This window comes from Ascidiella aspersa, chromosome 3, assembly GCF_963924565.1.
Source record: "Ascidiella aspersa chromosome 3, kaAscAspe10.2, whole genome shotgun sequence".
Taxonomy (NCBI): Eukaryota; Metazoa; Chordata; class Ascidiacea; order Phlebobranchia; family Ascidiidae; genus Ascidiella; species Ascidiella aspersa.
The window spans coordinates 14,951,860-14,979,078 of NC_139449.1; the positions used below are offsets into that span (position 1 = coordinate 14,951,860).

A 27,219-nucleotide genomic window follows, 5' to 3' on the forward strand; every position below is an offset into this window, starting at 1 on the left:
CATATTTTCTCACAACTTTATGGAATGAGGTTTGGTTTGGGAATACTGAGTTGCTTGATAGGCTATATCGATTGTAGTTTATACTGACAACTGCACTTGGTGCGGCTGTTGACAGTCGGGCCACTCATAAAGCATCTATAATACCTTTTCACATTACACTCTGCGTTAAATTAATTTGAAAAACAAATTGTTCATTTAATTAACATACAAATTAAAAAATGACCACTAAAATGTTACCAATATTAAAAGTCTTTCTCATTGCTAATAAAAACCAAATAACAACAGATTACATCACATCGGTGTAACCACTAGAAAATGGCGTAAGAGATGTTAATATAGGAGACTCAAAAAAGTAAAATCTTATAGAGTAATCGATGAAATACGGTAGCTTATTTGATATACAATTTACTCTATCTTAATGAAATGTCAGAAAATAACTGGGTGGTTTAAAAATGAGTAATAAAAACAACAGATGTACACAAAGTAGGTAATGCGAAAACCAGATGAAGGGGGGAACAAAATCAATGATTGGTGAAATCATTATGAAAGAAACGTGATTAACTCGGAAATTAACAACTTTATTTTACATTTGGTAACTTTTTAGACCCGGATATTTAAATCAAAGAATTCCAAAATGAAGAAGGCAACGCAATGACAGAAAGAGTGGGGTACAGATGTTCACAATTGTGCAATCACTTGTAATTGAAATATTTGCAACCAGGTTTAAATTTTATATAATGAAATGTATAAATCATACGGACAATTAAATTTACAAGTTTTCCCAATTAAACAAAAAAATTATATTAAGGAGCGTTAATAGTATTTTGGAGGGATGCCTACTAAGCAGGGCGGCCGAGTCGGACTCGGGACTCGGGACTCGACCAAGTCGGTTTGTTTTTTCTGGAGTTAGACAAGTAGGGCGACCCGAGTCCGACGTGCGCATGCTCAGTCCCAAATTTCGAAGCTAATCAGGCCAATAGTTTGCAAATCTTCAAAATAGCATATGGAGGAATATTTTCCAAACATTTATTTTGGGTACGTAGGTTTGACACACAAAAGAATGGATCGCTGTATTTTCACCGTGATTTAGTGACGTAAATGGGTGACCTACAGGCTGTAGAGTATAAATCGGACTCGCCGAAATCGGGCTCGTGATAATTGTTTTGGCTGGAGTCTGACGGTTATTTTTAATCGACTCCGCAGCCCTGCAGTACCAGGTGCGTATGTGATTAAAACTTATAAACAACACACACATAAAAGTATGCGAGTAGACAGTAAAGGTAGCTGACTTCAAAAACACTGGCAGCAAAAATTGAGATCAAACAAAAAATGCGCAACAGCCTGCGCCGTCAAACGAGTCAATTTTTTGGTATACTTACGGAATTTAATTTTTTTTTCTATTTTTGGTCGCAGATTGTAATGCACCGTGTGAAACACGAGGTGAAAGAGATGGAGAAGCGGGCCTAAAGTTCGCTGGGCTAGTCGCTCTACCTTGCGTATCTAAACCAGTAGTGTTTGGCCGGTTTGCTATTGGCATTCGTCCCGACGTTGCGTCCGACCTCCGATTTTGAAAATTAATGCCATGTTGATGTTGTAAGCCCTGGTCAGTTGCTTGTACAACTTTGCCATTAGTGGCGCTTCTGTGTTCTTGTTTATGTTGAACGGGGGAGCGAGCGGATTTGGTTCGCGACTTATTTAATGAAGTCTTTGGCGACAATTGGCGATGAGCGAGATAATTAGTTTTGTTGTCGTGAATCTTTGTGGGAGGACCGAAGTTTTTTCTGGGGCCAGACTGTAAAAAAAAAATATGTTACAAATCATGATTAAATATATGCTAAAACTATATTAAAATAATTGTGGCTTACATAATTGTAGCTTGTAGGTATCATTGTTTCAAAGGTCAAAAAGGTCAACATTTTTACGAACTTTTTATTCTCTTGGTAAATGTTTTTTTACAATGGCAACATATGTTAAAGTGAGGAGTAGATGTGTATTGATCCTTGTACAGAGCGTCATGGCACATGACGCTATATTACAGCAGTAAAAGTTCATCAAGTAATTTCTTTTGCTAATAAATTAGAAAAGATTTCCAAAAAATAAAATAAAAAACAGCAATAATTAAGGTTTAACATTAAGCTTTATTAGTGTTATCGTGGGAAATCCCGAGAATTTAAATATTTTCTCCGATGTCGAATTTGTGTTTCTCTCCCCGTACATCGCAACAGTATTGCAAAACAGCGGGATAGCGAGTGGTTTGTGGGTCGACGTTGAACCAAGCAGTCAATCAATCAAAACACGACCTCGAGAAAGTGTTTTGGTTTAAATAACCAGCTTACAATATACCAACAGTCACGAAATTTTCTTGTTGCAATATGAGTGTTAAACCATTACGAGAAGCATTGCACGAGGCGGCCAGGAAAACACAATTAGCCATTATTATATATTTTGACTTCGCTTTTTGCTTACAGCGAATGTGGAAATAAATTTGTTCGATGAAAGATAGATGTAACTACTACTTACCGCTATATATATATATATACAATATATACTGTATAAATGGGGTGCCGTTTAAACAAAAAATTCCATCACTCGAAACACGAAAAGACAGATGTATGTATTACTACTGTTTTTTTATTTTTCTTAAATTTCGAAAATTGTTTTTATTTTGGAGCATCTGCGCCCTAAAGCGAGCAAGTGAAAAATGCAATCAAAATCATGAAAACATTCAATTTTAAAATATGTCGAAGGGTGTAAACAATTTTTCTGGGTCTGAAGGTCCAAGGAGCATATACTTTTATCTTTTAACAAGTTTTTGCAGGAATACTGTTGGTAAAACAGCCATAAAAATGATTTTTGCATGGACTCTACGAAAAGACACCGCATAAAATATACTCTTTGTCAAACTACTTTTTCATCGGTAAAATCATAGGTGATAGCGAACAACAAACACAATTAGTGAAAAAAAACTTATTTGGGGCACATGTTGTTTTTGTCCAAATTTCGAGGCCCGAATAGCAACTTCTTTTTTGAACACAACTTGTTTTTGTCTGAAGTATTTTTATTCTATAATTTCCGTGGCGCAAAAAAAAAATTCAAATTTTTTGTGGCACATTTCTTTTTGGGAAGAAAGCGGACTTACGCCGTAAAATTTTCACAATTTTTTGCTCTTTTTAGTTTTCGCCATTTAGAGATAAAAACAATGTTAAAATCAAAACACGACTTAGTAAAAGCCATTAAGTGTAAATAGCCAGCTTAAACAATACATAAACCGACGTGACGTTTTTTTGTTTACAATATGGGTGTTAAACCATTACGCGGAGCATAACACTGGGCGGCCAGCAAAACAACAATGGCTATTATTATTTAGTTTGATGTTACGGTTTGCGTAAAGCGAATGTCGATAAAAAGTCACCCATTCAGGGATGGGTGTAATAAATAATATTCTATGGTGCGTAATTGTATAAATGTGTTTTATTTATGGGAAATAAACTTTCATTGCGAAAACTAATCCCAACTTTTATCATCTGCCTTAATAAGTAGTTAAATAATAATCAAATAAAAAGTTATATTAGTAGTACGTAATTAGTTTTCCAGGCTGTTGTGATCTGTCCCCCACGAGGGTTTTTGGAGGTGTTCACGGGGATTGCAGTAAAGTGGTTTTATTGTACTCAGAAGGGGAAGTGAAGTAAACAAACTTAAGTCTTTACGAAAACACCATAACAGAAAATACATGCCTTTCCAAATTACTATTTCACAAGATGGCGGTAAATTCTCGGCCCACAATTGATTTTGCCTAGAGAATCAAGACAAGGGAATGCGGAACACGTTATATGTAGCCTAAACTAACAAACTAGTCAAATAAAATATAAATATTTTTTGTAGGGGTTGATTCAAAAAAATTAGGGATTGTTAATTTAGCGACAGAGGTGTGAGGCTATTTTTTAGGGGGGGGGGTGTCACAAAATAAATCTAAAATTACTATTTTGAAAGTAAATACCAAAATAATTTGACATAATCTTTACGACAATATACCATTACCGAAATGTATCCCTGGACAAAGCATCTCGCATCTCTAAAGTCATAGGTGAAGGCGTAAAATTGTCAGCTGATTTACTTGCAGCTAAACAAGTCAATGAAAAATAGAAAATACAATATATAGCCTAAACCAACAAACCTTATTAAATAACCACATTTATAACGGGCAATTGGCACTCAAACCTACTCATACAAAAACATCCATTGATATATACAACCCCATCTAGTTTGCATTGTTTTACCTTTTTTAATTTGCTTGCGATTTTAAAAAAAGAAAAACGTCAAAACTAAACATGATTCAGATCACGTTAACTCCGTTAACATCTAACATATTATAAAAGTATTATTACCGGAAGGCTACTTCTTCGTGCAGCACTTAGGGAAGAATGGTGTAAAGTTATAGTTGGTGGCCTTTCAGCCAAGTGATCGGATTGTGTTCCGGGTGCAGATGCAGGAGAAGGACGACTTGCCTTCTTTAGTCTAGTAATGTTTTCAGTCCCCGAGCTTCCAGAAGATTGCGCACCAGATGAGTCAGGACGTTTTCTTTCCTTAAATAAAAAAGACACACCATGACAAAGCATGCTGTTACACTAGCCGTTTGTGAGTGACACATAATATATAATTAGATCACCACCAAAAGTTTTTGGGGCGATTTTTTATTTTAACAATTTAAAATTCGGGTTTTCTTACTAAAGGCAGTGATTTATCTAAATCAGTGGTTCCCAACCTTTTTGTTGTCGCGACCCCCTTTCCGATTTTCAAAAACCTACGCGACCACCACGTGTTAGTTTATTGCACATAAATAAACCAGATTTTAATACTATGCCATTTAGCAAAATGTTCATATTTTCAGACAGAATGTTGCACAACTTGACAAGAATGTCCGCATTTAAGCCAAAAGCTTTTTGTTCAACGTTTATTTGGGCCATCACTTTTTATTTTAAAAGATATCACTTTTTATTTTAAAGAAGTGTAGAACTAAAGTAATCGTAATATAGATCAAAAATATGTTTTATAGCAGTATTTTTTATAATAGTTAGATTCTCGTTTATTTCTGGATTGTTTTAAGTGGAGAAAATGGTCTTCTGTTATAAAATGATTTGTATTAGACAAGACTGAAGCTATGCTTCAGACATTCATCAAAACTACAATAATGGTTATGTCCTCAACACGACTGATTCACTGAAGCAAAATGTCATTAACACAACTGTTAGACTGTCGGTAACTCCTGCTACTTTCTATTGTTTATTTTTTTCTTGTCAACTTTTCGTTTAACAATGAACACACGGCGACCGCCCAGACAACCTCTTGCGACCCCCTTGTGGTCGCGAGTTTGGGAACGCACTGTTCTAAAAGTTTAAAAAAAGCATAAAATATTTAAAAAAACATAACAGATCATACAGGTCAATGAAACTGCAAAACACAATATAGTAAAACCATACGCTTTTTCAAATAAAATAGCATTTATGAAAATTAACGGGATAGATGCACGCAAAAATCGCTTAATCTAATATAGTTTTAAATCTCTGTTTAGGCCAGCAAAATGAGTCCAAAAAAAAGGTATTAGGAATTTGGTTTAATAGAAATGACAACTATTAATATTGCATTTATAACCATTTATTTTATAATCAAATATACAAAACTTAATAATAGTATAAAGAAAAGTGGTTGTATCCAACAATAAAAACAGCGTTTATGGTTAGTATTTAATAATTTTAAATTTACCTCGTCAACACCATCGTTTTCGGCAAATTCATCCTAAAATTATAAAAAAAGAGTTAATTACTAATTAATATTATTCCTTGTTTAACACATATGTAGCCTAACAACCCACCGTTTCTTCCTCATCGCTAGCCATTCCCTGTCGCTGTTCTTTGGCGTACTTTTTCATCATCTCGAGAACGTTAGGTGGATTGCTAGCGCTGTCGTCAGAGTTTCCTAACGTCCATGAGTTTACAGCAAGCTCAATGGGAGTAATTCTATTTGCAGGATCTTTGTCCAAAAGACGACGTATAAGAGTTTTGGCTGTAATAAAAATTACATTCAATTCATTAACACATGTAGTTCAACAGTAAAGTGTATTTGAGAAACTTTTATATAAACTGCAACACAAACAAGTTAGATTAACGTTAATCGGTAGACTCTTTGAAAATATAAATCGACTAGACAAATTACATGACGCTTCTTAACTGAATATCACATTCACCTATTTTCTCTCTATATGTGGCCTACGTCGTAAATTGGAAGGGCGCGCCAAGGAAAATTCAATATTAAATCTAAAAGTTGACAAGCCCACTCTAAGTGAAGTAAAACAAATTATTTAGGTTAGTAACTTATTAATACGACTTAAATATAAAAAAAACAGCGAGAATAAACTTCTTGCCAGGACTGTAAATGAGATATTAGTTTCAAAACATTTTGCGATTTTTGACGAAGGCAAAAAATAACAGAATCTAAGAACTAAAGTCCTTCAAAAATGGGGGGTTGTTTGCTCTCGTAGAAAACACTCCCAAGTCCTACTGCATACCTCCTCGTGGTGTCGGTCGGAAAACAGTTAGGCTTGCTAAATGCAGGGGTCGGCAAGGAAAGGCAATGGCAAACCATCCTTGCTATTTTTTTGACTAGTCAACATGAACACTGATAGAAAATAATTAAACAATAACAGCGTTAACGGTAACCAACTCCAGTCAGGAGCAGTTACCTCGCTCAGTAGGGATCATGATGTTCGTCAGGTCATACCCGATCGTCATTCAGCTACTCGTCGAAACCAATCAAAGTTAAAAAGGATTGCAACATGGAATGTACGAACTATGCATCAGAAAGGAAAAGTGGAAAATGAGGTTAAAAATTGATATATTCTTGGCATATCTGAAATGAGATGGACAGACCAAGACGAAATTACTAAACAAGGATTTAAAATTATATGGTCTGGAGGAAGTTAGCATTAGCGTGGCGTTGGCTTCATACTCGGAAATAAAACTGCTGAAAGTTTTATGGGATGCTTGGCTGTGTCTGAAAGAATCATTCTTCTCAAACTGAAAGGTCACTAATCTCAACATTATACAGGTTTATGCTCCTACTGAAAAATCCCCTGACGATGAGATTAGAACGTTCTACACACAACTGAATTTAGCTAAAAAGAAATGCAAACACGGTGAAATAATAAGTGATGGGAGATTTCAATGCAAAGGTGGGAAGAGGAAGAGACTGAGACATTGTTGGGGGTCATGGACTTGGCGACCGCAATGATCGTGGAGATATGTTCGTGGATTGGTGCCGTATCAACGATCTCACTGTAAGCAACACATGGTTTCAGAATCATCCACGCCGCATCTGGACATGGAAATCACCAGGAGACCAGACCAGAAATCAAATAGATTACATCACAATTTCAAGGCGCTTCAGGAATAGCGTTTTAAATGCAAAGACTTATCCAGGTGCTGACTGCTCGAGCGACCATGTACCTGTTGTCGCAAATATCTATACCAAACTGAAGATTTGTCGAAAACCGGTAAGAAAACTGCAATACAATGTTGCCGCCTGTCAAAATGCAGAATTAAAGGAAGTACTGAAACATGAAATGGGTAATGCACTGAAAACCCTGCAAGACAAAAAACGGAGTTGGCCAGAAGACATATTCCAGGAAATCAAAACGTTACTGAGAATATCAATGGAAAACAATCTGCCGAAAGTCCATAGAGAGAACTTGCAAAGCTGGATGACAAAAAAGGCGCAAACCCAAAAGAAATCTTACGAAGTATAAGGAATTATATAGGTGTATTAAATTAAAGTGTAACTCTGCTTATGAAGAATTTCTAAAAAAAAATGTCACGAGGTAGATAAACTTTTTAATATCAGCGCGAAAGAAGCCCACCCAAAAAATAATCAGCTCAATCGAAAGAAGAAAAACTGGATAAAATCGGGTTGTGTGAAGAGTAAAATTGGTAAGATCTTGTTTGAAAAAGAGGAAATTAAACATCGTTGGCGAGAATACACTCATGAACTGTACAGTGATCCAACAAGAAACCTCCCACCAATTATGTTTAATCAACCACTAACTGGGCCAGAAGTAATGAAATGTGAGGTTGAGAAAGCCCTGGCTAGCATGAAAAACGGAAAGGCGGTTGGTCCTGATGAAATTCCAATAGAAGTTTTGAAGGCTTTGGATGACATTGGAATCGACTTACTTCTACTTTTTATAAATAGCATTTACAACACTCGTCAAATTTCAGAAGACATGCGGAAGTCGATTTTCGTCGCACTGCCAAAAAAAGCAGGAGAATCGAGTGCAAATATCATAGGACAATAAGCCTTATTGTTAAATTACTCCTAAGAATATGTATGAATCGAATGAAGAAATAAATTAATGAAACAAATATGGATTTATGACCGACAAAGGGACACGAAACGCGATATACGTGATGAGAATACTCAGCGAAAGAGCAATCGAAATGCAACAAAAACTCTATGTTTGCTTTCTTGACTACAGGAAAGCTTTTTATCGGGTCAATCATGAGCAGATGCTACAGATGCTAAAAAACATCAACATTGATGAGATCTAAGAATCAAGGATCTAAGAATCATTGAAAACCTTAATTACACCCAACATGCCGTGGTGCGCGTGGGAGACTCTGAAACCGAACTTATTACTATAGAAAAGGGTGTCCGACAGGGATGTGTGTTATGTCCAGACCTTTTCAATTTATATATCGAAATTTTCTTAAGAAGTATAGCTGACTTAGAAGGGATCAAAGTTGGTGGTGTAAACATCAACAATATTCGATATGCTGATGATACGATACTTATTGCAACATCCGAGAAGAAGCTTCAAAAGATGGTAACAACGGTTGAAAAAGAAAGTGTGAAAATGGGAATGGCTTTGATGAAGATAAAACAGAATGTATGGTAATTGCCAAAGTAGCAGGAGCGAACAAATGAAACATACTAATTTCAGATAAACCAATTAAACAAACCTGAAGATTTAGATATCTTGGTTGTATACTTACAGATGATGGTCGGTCCAAATCTGAAATTAAAGCCAGAATTGCGCAGGAAGAATTGCTTTAGAAATCTCAAGTCAATTTTGACAAACAAAAAATTAAATGTAAATACCCGTGTGAGAGTGCTTAAAAGTTATGTGTGGCCTGTTCTGCACTACGGGTGTGAAAGTTGGAATTTCTCAAAGGAACTGATTGACAACCTGAGTGCCGCTGAGATGTGGTTCCTGAGAAAAATGCAGCGTATATCATATACTTCCCATAAAATCAATCAAGAGGTATTAATTCAGACCAATCAACAGAGACACAATAAAACTTCGGCAACTCAAGTTTTTCGGCCACATAACCAGATATCAAAAACAAGAATACATAATTTTGTGTGGCAAAATATGTGGAAATCGTGCACCTGGACGGCAAAGAAAAATGCTTATAAATCAACTGAGGGACTTTCTGAACATCAAAGCAGAGAATATTTTTGAAATGGCAAGAAATAGTAACATATGGAGAAAACAGTGTTTCATGGCAGTTTTCTAACATAGTTAACGCTTTTATCTGCCGGGCCGCAAAATCAAATTAAACGTTGCGAAGTAAGACTTTCATGTTCAGTGTTTTGAAAGCAATATTAAATCATAAACCGTAATGGGGTCACCAGGGCAAGGTCCCCAACCTATATTTTCGCCAACTTTACTTTGTTTATACAATTTAGTTGTTTACTTTTTCTGTGTAAGTATGTTTTTTTCTGTGCAATTTCTGTTAAATCAGACTTGAGGTTCCGTTATTTCGAGCAATATGGGAATCTTTTCTCTGCGCTTAAAAATAACCCTCTTTATAATTAATATAATGCCTGGCAGCAACAGTATATTCATTAAATGTAGCATTGAGAACTTGTTCTTTTTATTCCACAACACATTCGCACAAGGATCAAATGTATAAAGAGGCAGAACGGCACTTGTGAAATAACCATTTCAAGTAAGACTAAATACATAAGCAATCAATAAGACCAAACAAAACCCTCACCCGCTTGGGAAACTCCCATCCACGACGCCTTGTCGAAGTCTACGTCACCTCGCTTTACCAATTCATAGAGGCGTTCTTCTTTATCGGCTATGAATGGGAATTCCTTAGAAAGTAGGGCGAAAAGTATAACTCCAGTGCTCCACATGTCGCACTGTTGTGAGTAATCATGGTTTTGAATTACTTCAGGCGCTGCAGGAAAAATAATTGTATGAATGACGTTGTGTGTTGAAGTATTTATTTTATGTTTTATTTATATAAATTTCGGCCGATATTACAGGAAACCGCTATATAAGTCTACATCTACAAATTATACACAATACTAATACCATTCTTACCCATATAAACAGGGGTTCCGCAAGAAGACTGAAGCATAGAATCGCTGCCAATTCCTTTCACAACAGACAGACCAAAATCGGTAAGCTGCAGAACAAGGTAATGTTTATTGCGATCAGCAAAATCATCGTCGTTTTACACATAAAGGCAGGTAAAGTAATATATATCTCCTACGCAATGACAAGGGCTCACGCCTAAAGCCGCGGCCAATTCTTTAAAATACACTTGGCTATGTAAAACAGAAACATATGTATTACACAAACGACTACAGTATTGTATTCCTAAATAAAAAAAATAATAAATATAAATCGTATCAAAGAACTTTGCTAAACTAACTTTTGTAGCTTACAGATAGTCCTTAACTAAATAACTTCCTGACAAATCAGGTGCACTATTCTGCTTATTTCCTCGTAGAGTGTGCTGGAGACCCATATTTTTTTAACTTGTGCAGTTGCCGATAACAACGAAGTAGTGGTATTAATAGAAACTTTGGTAGCTAATGTTGAAGTTCGGCAATTATGCGATTAAGTTGGTGGAGCAACAGGTGAAAATGTATAGCCTATACGAATTTCTGGAAAATTTAAGCACTGAATTCTGTAACAGGTTCAAGGAATTTATGAATTCAGTTCAGTTATTGAGATAATCTCTCATCCACTGTCTCCCGATGTTAATGCACCTGGGCGAAGTTGGCGCGCTGGATTGGTTTTGGACAATATCTCCAAAAGTTGTGACGATACAGAGTTGAAATTTCTCCAATCCTTATATTGTTTACATCTTCACACTTTTAGCGAAAAAATATTAATATCATTTTTATGAACATTAATATTCCGCCATATAAACACCTAACTTTTAAACTTTCTCGCTAATTTTTTCACGAAATAAACTACAAGGCACACTCTTCAAACTGAGCCAGCGCTTGTAGTCAATATCAATCGGGCCATGCTTTAATAAGCGATCAAAAAATTCATAACTGCTCAAGTTCAACATATGCCCTTTCGAGTTCAAATGCCCCAAATACCATCTAATATTCACGTTATATATTCACGCTAGAGATCTAATATTCACGTTAGAGGGCCACTAATATTTGTTGTGTTAAAAAATATAATTTTTCCAACTTATCAATAGTAATGATGTGAGGTAAACTAATTAGTCTTGTGCTGATTCTATTGATCGTCAAATGTTGATGCCAATAAACAACCAGGACTACTTTTTGTTAGTACAAGCAACTTCATTTGTTAGTACAAGCAACAAACTTTCACCGTGATATACACTGTATGTCACCACAGTCTATTAGTGGCCATGAATTAAATATAATAAATTCATCAAGTGATATTTAAAGTTATTGTATAAAAAAATAAATTGTGTTTAAATATACCTATAGTTATTTTTAAACTAAGGGTATTATTTTAAATGCATAGAATATTTACAGAAAGTTAAAGTTTTTATACTAAATAATACAAGTTAAAATTCAACGAGTTTTTTATACCTTAATATCGTATAATGGGTGATTTCCTTCAACAGAAAGTGTGACACCAGCGACAAGAACATTTTCAAGCTTTAAGTCACGATGAACAATCCCTGTTAAGCAATATCAACTGAGATCATTGGTGTAGGTCGCATTAAAGCTGCTATACACAGAATCTTTATCAACCGTTTTAGGGAATACCTAAAGATGCCTAGGTTTTCTTTCTAATTGTCATCAAAAAAACATAACCTAGTTAACTTGCTTACACATGCAACCAAGAAATTAAACTTGCGAACAAGCATTCTATGGTTAGTAAGAAAAATGGCATATTTTGGATTTCTTTTAGGATAAGCAAACAATAGTATGAATGGCACCAGAACATAAAAAAAAATAATTTTTTTTCGCATTTCACCAGTTTAAAAGTGAAAGAGATGTTATTCATGCTATCAATACAAAAATATTAATATATGATCGTAGGAATACTGTGGACTTGGCAAAAAAGTAAAAATTTTCACTTCAAAATTTATCAAAATAATAAGTTAACGCATTTAAAAAATCACAAAAAAGGTTTACAATGTAATCAAACTGTAATGAGCTTTTCTAAATTGTCGTTTAGTTTAAAATTTCATTGCATCCAACAACATTATACTGTATTATATCTTCATTGGAGCAATGTACGGTATACGCAAGCCAACATAACTACATAGCCTTGGATAATCAAATCAGGTTGAGGTATAACTTTGTATTTGCTTCAGATCGCCATGTACCCCTGATTTGGCAAATGTATTGAACAGAATTGGCTGTGTCTTATTTCTGTGGTGATTTGCAATTATCCCATTTCCTTTTTTACTAAAATGCTAACTCTTTGTTATTTTTGCAACTCTTTTTACCTTGTATTTCAAACAAACTTTTTATTTAGTAATTTACAAAAATATTTGTGATGACGTCAAGACACTAATCAAGTACTTTATACAAAATTGCGTTGTTTAAATCAATGTATTACTAATAGGTACAAATTTTTCAAAATTTTAATTTTATATGTCAAAAAATAATCACCGATTCGCCGTCATGATAAGAGATTATTTGCATAGATTTTACTAGATATGTATATTCATTGGCTTTATAAACATGTAAGTATTTTATCTTAGCAAGTTAAAATATAATAAATAAAATATAATCAGGAGTGGTGAAAGAACCTTAAGTATACAACTAAAAAATAAAATAAATATATTGTCAGAAAAGCTCCATGAACAAGGATATTACTTGCTGGTATTTGTTAATAGTCTGTAATCTCTGTCTTGTTAAAATGTTGTTTTAGCGCAAATGCAATTTAATAATAATGTTGGAAACAATTAGAAAGCCTAGCACGATAAATTTGAAACTTACAATACTCCCCCAAAACAGTTTTCTTAATCATGACTAGGGCGATTATTTTTTGACCTTAAATTAGAAATTTTGACCTAAATTTTTTGACAAATTTTGACCTAAAAATATATTTTTTTGACAAAATTTTGACCTATGAGAAATAAATTGATTTAAACAACATTTTGTTCTTTGAAGTACTGCATTAGTGTCTTGTCGTCAACCACTTTGTTGTCAACCACTCGTTTTTGATGCATTTCTAACTACAAGTGAAACGCAATTCAGTTTTTTTTTACGGGTTTATGCAATACTCTTGGGAATGTGTAGTTGATACTTTTGCCATTTCAAAAAAAACAAATAGGCTATAAAAATTCCAAAGAAAAAGAAGATGCTGGTTATTTTTGAAATATGCTGTGTAAACAGTTGAAACACAAGATATAAAATGTAAAAGAAATCAAAAAACTGTTCAATACATTTGTCCAAATCAGAGATACACATTACACACTTAATTAGGTTATATAAAGCAAAAACGAAGTTCGAGCTGAACCTAATGCAATAAACTAGATCTGGGTAGTTATTTCTACCAGCTCGCGTTTGACGTATATTATTCTAATTAAGATATAATACAGTTAAAATGTTGTTGAAAATAATTCCATACTATTCTTTTATGATAAAACATTAACTGATGAACATTTTCATAAATCTGACTACAGTTCTTTTTTTACTTTTGTAAACGGTTTATGTGCATTTACAATCGATTTTGACAAATTTTGACTTAACGTGTAAATTTTGACAAAATTTTGACTTTTTTTGACAAGTCAAAAAATAATCTCCCTAATTATGACATATAAAAAATAAGTTGAATGATTTAGTTGTTTGATGCCATTTTACCACTTCTGATGGGTCTCCCATAAATTCTGTTCTCCACTATCCCGCAACTTTTCGCCATTTAAAGCCCTTTTGAAATTTGTAGATACGCCCCTGTGGCTAAAAAATGGAATATTTAGCACACAAACCTTTGAATAAATAACTGATACGAAAGAGAACTACAGGTTTGCATAGCTTAATCTATTTCGGTCACCCAGCAGAAGTTAAATGAGATCGCATAGGGCACTTGGCATGCGTTTTATCTTTTAAGTTAAAAAATCAGTGGAGTTAAGGCTTTAACTGGGGAGTTTTGTAGCAAATAGGGATGTTCAAAGTAGAACCTCAGGAAATTCTGGAATATTAGGTTTCGAATCTAGAATGTTGAATCCTAGTGTGTATTTTTTTGGGGGGGGGGGGGGGGGGGGGGGGGGATTAAGTACAATATTCTTTTAAATTTAACATTCTAAACAACTGCCATTTTAAGCAGTTATGTAACTGTAATACATACACAACGGTATAAAACAACATGAAAAATGGTAAAAATCCCAGGTTATAGTCAAAACTTAATATTTTGGCTATGCAGTGAGTAGGATGCAACACAATCAACTTTTCAGCAATTCAGCCCATTCTATAAAACATTGTGGTGTGTCAGTTCTACTTCATTACAAACGTGATATGTTATGCAGTCAAATATGATGCTTCAAAAAAGGCAAAGTTGCTATTGCCAGTAATACATAACCAATACTTATTCTTTAGCAATACTTGACAATTACGCTGTGCATAACCTCGCTAAATATTGGCCTAAAATTGACATTGAGTAACCTCATAGTGTACTTTACATGTTTTACTATGTAATGTTACTTTTGCAACTGGTTAAAATTACGCAGTATAAGCGGAAGAATTGGATACAAATCCAATTTGAATTCAAATCTAGGGATTTAACATTATACTTTGAACATCCCTAGTAACGAATCAAGCATATTGTGCACAATGCTGGATTTTAAATGCGTCCTGTGTAAAGCAGCGTTTTGTTAAAAACAAGTTTAGTCTAAAATTACCTGTGGCAACAATAAAAATATCTATGATTGGACGGGGTGTACCCCTGGAAAAATATTTAACAACCTCTTTGTGAAATGCGATCCAAATGTAAACAGTAACTAACACTTTAATATTCCTAATAACATATCCTAAATATTTATTCTTTCAAAGAAATTACCTATCATTTTGTATGCTCCTAAAATTACTTTTTTACAAAGACAAAAAATTTACAAAGACAGCCAACAATAAACTAAAAAATAGACACTTTTCTCCCTAAACAAATCACTAGGGATGTTCAAAGTAGAATCCCAAGGTATTCTAGAATAATAGGTTTCGAATCTAGAATAACGAATCCAGAATAGCGAATCCTAGTATATTTTTATTAAATTATTTAACCTCTATTTTGTTTGGGAAAGAGATTAAACTTAATCTACCCTACAGGGCCCACAATCACAGCAATAAATCGCCCAAACAATTTTCTAACATGTGTACATTATAATAAAAATATCTCCCATATGTTTAACATTCTTAACAACTGTCATTTGAAGCAGTTGTCTAAACTGTAATATATCAACAGTCCAGGTTGTTACCAAAACTTATATTTTTGCCAATAGTGAGTACAATGCAACACTGCACACAGAAATCTTAGCAATTCGGTCCTGTTTTTTCAAGCATTGTTGGGTCTTAGGGCTTATTTTTTTACTAACGTGATTTGTTATGCAGACAAATAATGTACTGCAAAGAATACAAAGTTACTATGGACTTAACGAATTCTTGACAATTACACTGCGCATAACTGCATAACCTCGCTGAATAGTGGCCTAAAGTTGACCTTAAGTAACCCTAAAGCGCATTTTGTGGACGGCCAGCACGTTTTACAACGTAATGTTACTTTTGCAACTTAACGCATTTAGGGAAATTGCGAACTCCACACCAGACATTACACGTTGATCGCTCGCCCAATAACGCTTGATTGACACTTAATTGTTAGACGAACGTAATAGCGAGACGCGGTAATTGGTCGCCGCAGCGACGCCGCAGCGACAGGCCAACTTACCACACACGTTTGTGCAATTAGGCGCAACAATCCGCGGTAAAGCATTACATTATATCGGTTCCAATTACCCGAAATAAACGGCAGAATTGGATTTGAATCCCATCTGGAATCGAATCCAAGGATTCGATATTCTACTTTGAACATCCCTACAAATCACCCATTAAAAGAATTGAACATGTTTATATTTAACTATGTTTTCTTATTTGCCAAAAGTGATGCACAAAAATTGACTGAAGAATAATAAAAAAACAATTATTAACACAAAAAAATCTAAAAGAAAAATATTTTTGGGGGCAAGTAATTATAGTAATTATTCATACAATAAAAAACGATTTGTTACCCATTTTATGCAAATATACAATGGCGTCGGTAAGGTCAGTGATGATATGGCGAGCAGATACCTCATTAAATGGGCCTTTGTCGAAAAGAAGAGTACGAAGCTCTCCAAGCTCGCACAACTCCATGACCAAATACATTTTCTAAAAAAGTGACATCTGTTAATTCCTGAGAACTTTCAACCACAACAATTACTTCATAATAAACAGGAGTTCTAAACGTACAACTTAACAATGTTGTTACATTCCACACTTACTCTGACTGTCTCCAAAACCTCTTTAAGACAAATTATGTGATCATGTTTAACTTTCTTTAGGATTGAAACTTCCCTTTCCAATAAGGTGATTGCTGAACTGCCAGCCTACAGCAAACAAATTAAAAGTTTAAGTAGTGTTTCAAAAGAGAAATAAATTTTTTGTCTATACTAAGAATAATGTAGGCCATTCAAGAAATAAAAGGTTTAGTCAGATATGCATGTGTATGACATAATATACCAGGCATTGAAACTGTATAAGTTGTTGACATAAAGTACATGCACAAACATGAATATAACTTTGATGGCGCACATAGCCCAACACTATTGTTAAAAGAAATAAGCTTGTCACCAGAATTTGCTAAAGTACTCAAAGTTAGGCTGTTTACAAGGATCTAAGGGGCAACTATTAAACAACCATAATTATTAGAGCAATTATTGGCGCAATGTATACACCAAAGGTTGGCAGTGCCACTATAGCATTACGTAATTTGTTAAAAAGAATTGTTGCAAATATATAACACAAATCAGGCCAATGAAAGCATACAAGTGGGCGATTCGAAACTACTTTTAACAAGAACACAAGACAAGCATAATCATGTTTGGAGAATTGAAATTTTAAAATTGTCATTGCAAGCGATTAAGTTTGTACCAACCAGTGAATAAAAAGTGTTTTAGTAGAGCTTAGACATATGGTCTGTTTATTAAGCGAGAACCAATACAGATATGTGGGCATTCTGTCGAAACACATTACAGGATATTATTGTTTTTTTACAGTATATGTCTAGATTCCCACTGGAGAAAACACTCTACCAAACTTTCCTAGTTCTAAAGAATTAATTTTTGGGTTTTATTAATTTTAAAAAAAAATGGTATTATTTACTGTTTCAAAAGTAAGTGTTCTCCCTATTTTTCACTTGGTGCACAACAACAACCTTTAAGATGTTTGAGTGCACAACGACAAAAAATGCAAAAGGCGAAGAAACATTTGACGTTAATTTTTCCTCGTATTTAAATGTTTGAGACAGAAGATTTTAAAGAAAATTTTAGTTGTATAAAATAAACTTTATTGTTTACAATATGATGTAGAGTAGCAGTACCTGGTCACTTTTTTGTTTAAAGCTAAGTGTATTGATAAATTTGAGTATGTTTCTTTTACCTAGAATTTAAATGATATTATTCACACATTTAGTTGTATTTTATAGTTTGGTCGTCCAAATTCTTCAGACCATGCACTCCATGCGGTGCTCGTAGAATTCTGCAATCCTCAATGAAGTGATCTACGGTTTGTTTTTCCGCACCACATTCGCAGTCTCCTGTCGGGGCCAGGCCCCATTTGTACATTGTTGAGCTAAAACGCCCAACACCTGTTCTCAACAGGTTAAGCCTAACCCATGAAGCTCTAGGTAGGGACATTTCCTCTGGGATGAAGTTTTAAAGGCGGTTGTTGGCTGAATGCCACTCCATGTTCCATGTGTGGTTCGTCCAGTGGGCCGCGGTGGTACCAAGCTCGTCAAGGGTCTTTGTTAGCTTCAAAGCGGCTTGCATGAATGGGCATCGAGACTTAAGGCGGGGTACTCCCTTTGGAGGGAAGGCCAACACGGAGTGAAGCAGATGGTGAGGATCAAGTGCCCGACGGGCCAGGTGTAAAGTTGCTCCTTTGCGGCGAACATCAGTCGGTGGAATACCTGCAAGGATTGGCAGACAGGTCGTTGGGGTTGGCCTCAGACAACCTGTGACAATACGCAAGGCTTCGTTTAGCGTTGTGTCGATGAGGTGAGTGTGAGCACTGCGACACCATGCAGGTGTACAGTACTCAGCGGTTGAGTAAACCAAGGCCAGAGTTGCTGTTCGCAATGTTGAAGCGCATGCACCCCAGCCTGTTCCCGGCAGACAAAGTAACGCAATACGTGTTGACAATTTCTTTTGCAGTGATTGCAAGTGGCATCGAAAGGTGAGTGTCCTGTCCAAAGTTACTCCAAGATATCTCGGCTCGTTGGAAAAAGGCAGAATGCCATTGCCTAGGTGGACTTCAAGTTCACGACTTGCTTCCCTGTTGTTAGGATGGAAGGCTGCCGTAGCAGTTTTACTTATGCTGAGAGTCAGTCTCCATTTTTTAAGGTAGCCAGCGAAGGCTGTCATATCTTGTGTGAGGGTTGCCTTCAACGACCGCCAATCCCCAGAGGAATGCAAAATGGCTAAGTCGTCAGCATAAGCATACTTTTTTGAGGTCATTTTGAGCAAGTTGTAAGTGTATATATTATATAGCCGAGGTGCCAGGACTGAGCCTTGTGGTACGCCGTTCTTGAGGCGACGCAGTCTACTCAGCTTGCCGTTTCCTGTTGTCAGGGTGAAACTCCGGTTCGAGATAAGCTCCAAAATCATGCGGACCATATGCCTGTCGGGAAGCAGACGAAGAAGCTTGCATGTAAGGCCGCGGTGCCAGATGGTATCGTAGGCGGCTGTGAGGACAATAAATACAGCCCTGGCCTTTTTCTTAGCTGCAAAACTGTCCTCGATGTCCTGCGTGATTAAGGTGACCTGATCTGCTGTTGATCTCCCGTGCCGAAAACCTGCTTGCTCCCGTGGAAAAAGTGAGTCAATAGTTGGTTCAATACGCGTAGATAAGCCTTTCGAGGATCTTAAAGGGAATACAGAGCAAGGAAATTGGACGGTAGCTTTTGGGATCCTCTGGTTGTTTATTCGGTTTAGGATCGCAACCACTAATGACCTTCTCCAGATTTTCGGTATTCTGAGGCGGTGCAGACACGATGACAGAAAATCACGCAGCCATGTTTTCATAGCAGTTCCGGCATGATGTATCATCTCGGCAAAAATTGAATCAGGACCTGGCGCCTCGTCCGTTGGAAATGGGCCAGACGTGCTACCACAGTCAACCTCATCCAACTTCCAGAGGTCGGACACTTCTTTCGCGACAAGTCGGGCAGAGAAGTAACTTAGGTTTCTGCTGGGTGACTCAAATCAAAACATACACTTCAATCTATATTTTAGAATTAATTTTTTATGTTTTATAAATATACCAAAGGTCTGGACCTCGAGGATAAAGCCAGCACCATACAGGCATATTCTAAATTCCTGTGTTGCCTAAATAATGTCAAGATCCTCCTTTTGATGATGGAGTAGTTCTTGTTTTTTTGATGTACTCATTAAGGTGTATGTCATCCTTGCAATGCGCCATGACAAAATACCATATTAAAGAGCTTTTAAGGTGCATAAAGTTAATTCAATTCAATGCTGTCCAAAAGGTTAGCGCCTTCAAAACAGTGTTATTTGTATATTTAAGGATTTTTTGAGGTGAGCAGGATTCATCAAAAAAATACATTCACATAAAATGTTTTCCTTGCCAAACTACCCCTTTTGCATCCATAAAGTCTTGATAAGCTGTTAGAAAAGGATAACATAAGCATAGTACTTGTATAGCTTGTTGTCAAGGCCACAGGGAAAAGATGGTATTCTATAATGACCTAATTTGATATTGATTTTTTTAACCTAGATCAAAACAATCCTTGATCAGCCCCTGCTTGCTGTGTGTGTGCAAAAGAATTTTGTCGTCCCATAAGATTTTCAGCCATGATTCTTTTGCTAACAACACACAGATACCGCCTTTCTATTAGCAAATGGGTTATTACAATTTAACTGTCCAAAATACATCTAAATATTAAAGCAGTTGTTAAAGATTACCAATGCTCAAACATCTCATAGAAACACCATTTACTCTTGAAAATACTTAGGTCAAGTAATTACAACACTACATCACCATGAGCATTGAATGCGCAATGAAAATGTAAAATAGTAAAAATAAACTATACACTCACATACTTGACTTAATTGGCACGGAATGCCAAATTTAGTGTATTTCACAAAACTACTAAGCTACAGTATATCTTGGGTTGGTTTATACATTATTTAGCAAAAACTTCAATACTTAACCAACGATTTTGTTTTGCTATGAAGTGTCTTTAAGCCCGTTTTGAGGTGTCAAAAGCCATTAGCCCAAAGTCATGTGTAAGATTGTATTCATAATTAAGTTTTACCTTTGGCAATAGTAGTCAGAGTTATTTTCAGGGGTCTAACTTACGAAACTAAAATAAACAAATTATTCATTTGACTACAGAGAAGATTTTAAATTAAAGAATTTTGATAGCCTAGAGTTGTTTTTTTATTTGGGGGTGGGGGTGAAAATTAAAATATTTGTTTAGAAATTGTAATATTTTTGGCGGATGTCGTGTGAAACAAGCGACTGAAGAAAGATATTTTAAGCCATATCTGTTTTACATAGTTAATTTCTACATATGCATTTATTTTTGAATGGTATTATTTTAATTAGATATCGACTGATATCATTTTTGAAATTATACCAATAACTGATTTTTGTATGCCTCAGATACAGTATTTATCTCCTATTTAATGAATAGCCAGTAATTTTGCTTGGTTAAAAAAATTGAAAAAAATTGTTAGTTGTAAGAAGACACTATATAATATTTAATTTTCTGATACCGATATGTTGAAAGGAGCGGAATACCGATAATATCAGTCAACTAAAATATTGTTATATCTATTTTTAAATATAAACATGGAATCTGTTATGTTGTGTTAAAATTTTAAATCAAAAAGTGAAGTTTTTGAAGTTCCAAGCAACTACTACGCAAAATGGAGCGCACTTCTTGCCACCTGCAATAGAAAACAAGGGTATTTTTCCCAGGTGTTATTATGCCAAGATTATTTCTTAACATCTGCACTGCAACTTTGCGCTAAGTCATCTAAAATCCAAGCTCTGGTTGCCGGAAAAAGAATGTATTGCAAATTAAACGTGTGATAATAGAATATGCGTAAAGAGAGAAAAATTGTGTTAACTATCCTTTTATAAAAATGGAGACCCAAAGATGCGTACAACAGTCAAAGTTAGACGACTTTTAAAGAAAATGTTGTTACACCAACACCAGATATTAGCGTAGAATGGGAACATCCAGGAACATTAGCGGAGCCTATCTCAAAGTTTTTCACAACAAAAAATCGAAGAAGCCTTGACTTAGGGTTGTGAATTGTGTACTGTCCTTTTTTCTTCTGTGTGTGTACTCCTATTTCATTGCAAATTTCTTTCAGAGTTGGAAAAAATACATGATAAGAAGCATATTATAACTACAAATCATCGCAATTGGAAGGAAGCCAACTGTTTGTTTGGTGTATGTCAATTTACCTGACTGTTTTTTGCCACAATGAAATTACATTAAAAAATGGCATATTCCTGAAATCGACGAAGCATCGTCAAAATGGTGCCTATGCATAATACAAATTAGCATGCGATAGCAGAGATTCTAGGTAGGTCCATGAATCAAGTGTTATTGAAACATTACATTATAACTGTACAAGAACATTTACCTTGTAACCTCCCAACACTTAACAACTAAAGTACTAAAGTTTACCATTCCAAAACTATTAAGTTCCACAAGGAATAAAATAATTTCTTTACTTTTTCCTTATTGACTTTCTTGATGGCCCATCTTGTTCCGTTGTCTTGATTGGTAGCCTCTATAACAATTCCGAAGCTACCTTGACCTAACTTTGTCCCAAATCTAAGAGAAATAATAGTGTGATCACCATGATAACAATTATCCATATCAAAGTATTGCAATTGGGGATCTTTAAAACAAAACACCAGAGGATTCTGAAAAATTAGGTTTCGAATTTAAAATAAGGTATCCAGAATATAGAATCCTAGTATATTTTCACTTAATCATTTAGCTTCCAAAAGGGGGTGGGGGTATTTTTTTTAAGGGGGTGGGGGGATCATTCATAATATATCCTATAGTGACAGCAATTACCACAAAGTTGCTATCTTTTACATGGTTAACATTCTAAACAACTGCCATCACAATGGAGTGTTCCTTTTGCAACTTAAGGCATTTAAGAAAATTGTGAACTCTTCACCTGTCATTATACATTTTCAGCTTGCACAACAAGATTTGATACTTAATGATTAGGCGAAGGTCGCAAGGTAATTGATCGCAAAAAACGCTGACGCCACATTACATGACTATATTTAAAGCAAGCACTATAAATGTATCACCAACGACTACAGGCCTTTAGAAGAAAAAAATAATACTTTTTTACCTTTCAGTTATCCGATTCAATTTGTATTCCATTATATGGAGCCAATATCCTACTTTCAACATCCAACTATTATAAAAAGTAAAAAAAATATATGCAAACCTATATAATTGTTCAACAATATTTTCGTCTTCGACACGTCGATGGGGCACCTTGTGTTCAGCGCTTGTTGCACGCGGGCGACTTGATGTAGCCATCACAAAACCTGCAGTTAGGAAATATATACTGAAAGAGTACCTCTTCTTTGTATACCTTGATGGCCCAATTGCCTACCCAAATGGGTTCCTTTATAATAAAATGTAATCCTCTTAAATTGTAAAAGGCAATAAATATTATGTAACTGTCTTTTGAAGGTTCTGTATTCCCTATTCTGAAATTTATGTTAAATGTCTTGTAAAACTGTAACCTACTTTTAAAAACGGACTTGTTTTTCAGTTTAAGAAAAATTGCTCCGTTTCGGTAGATCGACAATGCCATGCAGCAATATAAGGCAAATATAAGGCGAAGGGTGATAGAAACAAATCCTACATTTTTGGTATATTAATATTAGATTAAAAAAACAGCGTGTATTTATTTTTATGACTTGTTGCTGTCAGGACTCTTTACAAAATTCATTTTATGACAAATACATCAAGTGAAACCATTTTACGTTGCTTTGCATGAATCTATACTTTTTTGCAAAAAAAAACAATAATAAGCATTAATGAATATTAAAATATTTGACAGTTTTTTGAGGAAATCCAAGATATGTTTTACATGTATTTGTGAAATTAAGGGGTTTGTATAAAGACCAATGTAAAGAAAAAACAATGATGGCTTCATCGATGTATAATACAGTGTTGTACAAAAGTCATTTTGAAATTTCAGAAAAACCATTTGAAAAATTATTGAAGGCTAACTCACAAGACGCTCAAGTCAAGTCCCAAGTCAATATGAGATCAAGTCAACTTCAAGTGACGGCATTGACATAAACATAAAATGTTAAACTGTTCAATTTATTAAACGTGTCCACAAAAACGCGACATGTAACATGCAAATTGTTTTACATGCAAAAATTAAAACACATAACACAATTTTAATGAAAAATATTTAATGAAAACACTTCAGTGACCATAGTCTAAGTCAAGTACTTTAAAAGCAGTGAATTGAGTGCATGTATAACATTACAACACTAGTATATATAATACATAATTGACATATACAAAATAAATTTTACAGACAAAATAAGGCTAGTGTCATGAGCAGTAAGCAATAAAACTTAAGGTTAACAAACCAATGATTCTACAGATGATGTTTCTTTACTTGGACAGTGAATTTACATTATAAAGCATCTGCCATTGACTTAATTGAAAACTGCATAACCACTGCTGACTAGCCTTGCTTTGTCTTAAAACTTATTTTGTTCAATTCACACTGGTCTTTATAAAAACGTTTTCTTTCAAGCAAAATCCAAAGTTGTGTTGACAAGTTATTTAAAAAAGTATATTTCTTTTTAAAAATTCTACCAAATTTATTTCAGGGGTCGGGAGCCATATATGGCTCTTTTCATGACGCAATATGGCTCTTTTGATGAAAGAATCTTGCTTGCAGATAAATCGAAGCTATCATTTGTCAGCATGACCTGAATAAAAGGCTGCAACAGCTTTCCTAACTTTATATTTCCTTTTTTACACAATTTTAGGCGAATCCTAGTTGTTTTTTGAGACTGTTATCCCCTTTCTCTTTATATCCAAAAGGCCCTTAGCTGACTCGATGAACCTTACGGTCTTTCGCTGTCTCCTGGAAACGTCAAATATTTCAAAACATTGTGATTTCGTCGATTCTCGTTTTTTGTTTTTGTTTTTTTTGATGTTCCAAATAAAATCTTATCCTATCCTATCCTATCCCTATTCTTTTAAGCTTTTATGGCTCCCTTAACTAAAAATGTTCTAAACCCCTGGTTTATATTATTGTTTTATGTTTTATACACTTTTGATTTGATATATTATGGTCTTCTTGATTTTTGTTACAAGGATAAATGCTGTGAACTGAATCTTAACTGAATCACACCTAATTATGTATATACACAGACAGTGTTTTTTTAAGGTGTTTTGGTTGACCGAAATGGTCCCCCAAATTTTGGACTTGCAACTTTTTGGTATTAAAATGAAACACTTGGGGTCTCTTAAAACTACTTAGCGGTCACCCAAACCAAACCTTAAAAAAAAAACCCTGTACACAGAAAATACACTGACAATTTACATTTAAGTGAAATAGAAGTTGAGATATTTTAAATGGCTAATATTTGCCAATCCTCACAAAAAAATTGTGTAACATTTTGTAGTTTACTATTGCCTACTGCATTGAAATTGTGTAACATTTTGTAGTTTACTATTGCCTACTGCATTGTAAGCAATTCATGGAAAATACCAAAAAAATAATTGAAGTAATGTAGGCTCAGGACTAAAAAACGTGGTGGTAGGATTCTAGACCAGCGCCCTGTTGATCTATTGATCAGAATCTAAAATGCTTACAGCTATTTTATAAGTTGTTTTTACTTTCCAAAATCAAAAATCTATTTAAAACACCGTTGAAGGTAATACATTCACGTACAAAAACAAAGTACCGTTAACACAAATAAAGGACATCCTAACACATCGTTAATCATTTAAAGTTACTTGGTATTATTGTTTCTTATCCATCTCTTAACACATAAAAAACAAACCAAATAAAGTTTAAATAAAATAACCTTGAGTGTGTGCATCAATTTGTTTAAATTAGTTTTTTCACCTCAATTCATGAAAAAAAAAAACAGTTAGCATGCCACATGTTGTGTTTTTGTTGTTGGGGAATGTAAACTTGCTCAGGATTGGATTGGTTTACGAATTTTACTTGTTTAACAATTTATTGTAAAAGATTGATAAAAATTTTGGCAAATTCATCAACTTATACTAAAGTTATTTTTCAAATCACTTGACTGGGACTTGGCAAGTAAAATATGTATTGCTTACCAAATTATTTATACAAAATGTGCACTCTAAGATTTTATTTATTTTTTGCTAAAAATATGGTTAAGGGTTTATATTGCAAACACTATTTAGGTTAGGGTGCGAGTTAGCATTTAGATTTGGGTGAATCCGGTATTATTCTTATTATATACATATATATATTCGGCGCTTGTCTAGAATCTTACCACAGCATTGAAACAATTACTAAAGTAACACTCATTATTTTGTTAGGCTGTCGGTTAGTGTTTGGGTGAGGGTGGTTCAAGTATTAATATTTAATAATATTGCTAAACCTCCCAAACCCAAACGCTAACTCGCACCCTGACCAAAATAATGTTTATTGTGATAGGATTCTAGACCAGCGCCATATATTCTGGGTAACACTAATTTACGGAATGATGAATGGTCGGAACGGTCGGAACGCTCACAGTATTATTATTAAATATAATAACACTTGACCCACCTTCACCCAAACGCTAACCCCACCCTAAACCAAATATTGTGCGTTGGTTTAATAATTGTTTTAACGTGGTAACACTTAAATAAGTGAGCGTTCCGACCATTCCGACCATTCATCATTCCGTAAATTAGTATTACCCTATATTCTCCCATATTTATGCGTTCCTTGCAGTTTCAACTTTCACAACACGTTTCTGTAAAAAAGTTAACTATAAAAAAATAGAATTCTAGACCAGCGCAAAGGTTGGTTTGTAAAAATACTAGATATATTGAGGGCTTTGCATACTAACAATTATGTAAAATCAATGTTTCTCTATTATTGTACTTAGTAAAACAGCTTGCCTTTTGCCTCTGTAGAGAGCCTACTGCAAAACAAAGAGATACAGGATGTTTGCAAATTTTAACTATGTTTCCTAACACAAGAATAAATTAAATCATATTGATATCACATTGAAAAACATTCCCATATAGTATTTATGTTTACCTAGACAAAAGAGTATCTTGAAAATCTTTGCCTGGACGTACCACAAAACAGCTAGATTTAGAGTGATGCCCAGAAAACTTATGTTACCAGGAAACACAAATTTCAGCATTTCAAGCATATAAAAAATTAAATATGATTACCGCAGAAAAGTTGTAATATTTTAACCTTGAATATATTGTTATTCAGATTCTTGAATTTTTTATTGAACTTGGTAGAGCATTCCTTCCTAAGAAAAATGATCTACTTATTTCAATCAGATTATTTCTATATCGGGAGACATGGCCTTTTTTGGAAGGTCACTTTTGTGTTCATTGAAGTGTAACTGAAAACGTAAAATGTGAAGGCGTGCTGGTTTATTGCATTTTCTCAGTGATGCAACTTTGTAGAAGGTTCAAATAAA

General features: G+C 34.7%; 1 protein-coding gene across 3 annotated transcripts; it reads right to left on the minus strand.

Annotated features, from left to right (window-relative positions):
* Positions 1-175: 175 nt before the first annotated feature.
* On the minus strand, positions 176-26,883 carry LOC146160351 (serine/threonine-protein kinase 33-like). Of its 3 annotated transcripts, none has more exons than XM_083384362.1 (12): positions 26,820-26,883; positions 22,992-23,094; positions 22,252-22,354; positions 16,764-16,868; positions 16,512-16,650; positions 11,869-11,960; positions 10,385-10,469; positions 10,050-10,238; positions 5,870-6,060; positions 5,761-5,793; positions 4,386-4,583; positions 176-1,792 (listed from the first exon to the last, which is right to left on the minus strand). In XM_083384362.1, the coding sequence occupies exons 2-12, from the start codon at positions 23,084-23,086 to the stop codon at positions 1,385-1,387; spliced, it is 1,638 nt and encodes a 545-aa protein (XP_083240488.1). In that variant the 5' UTR covers positions 23,087-23,094; positions 26,820-26,883; the 3' UTR covers positions 176-1,384. The 3 variants fall into 3 exon arrangements, with proteins under 3 accessions (XP_083240488.1, XP_083240487.1, XP_083240489.1); XM_083384361.1 differs by lacking the exon at positions 26,820-26,883 and adding an exon at positions 26,678-26,809; XM_083384363.1 differs by lacking the exon at positions 26,820-26,883 and adding an exon at positions 24,395-25,910.
* Positions 26,884-27,219: the final 336 nt, after the last annotated feature.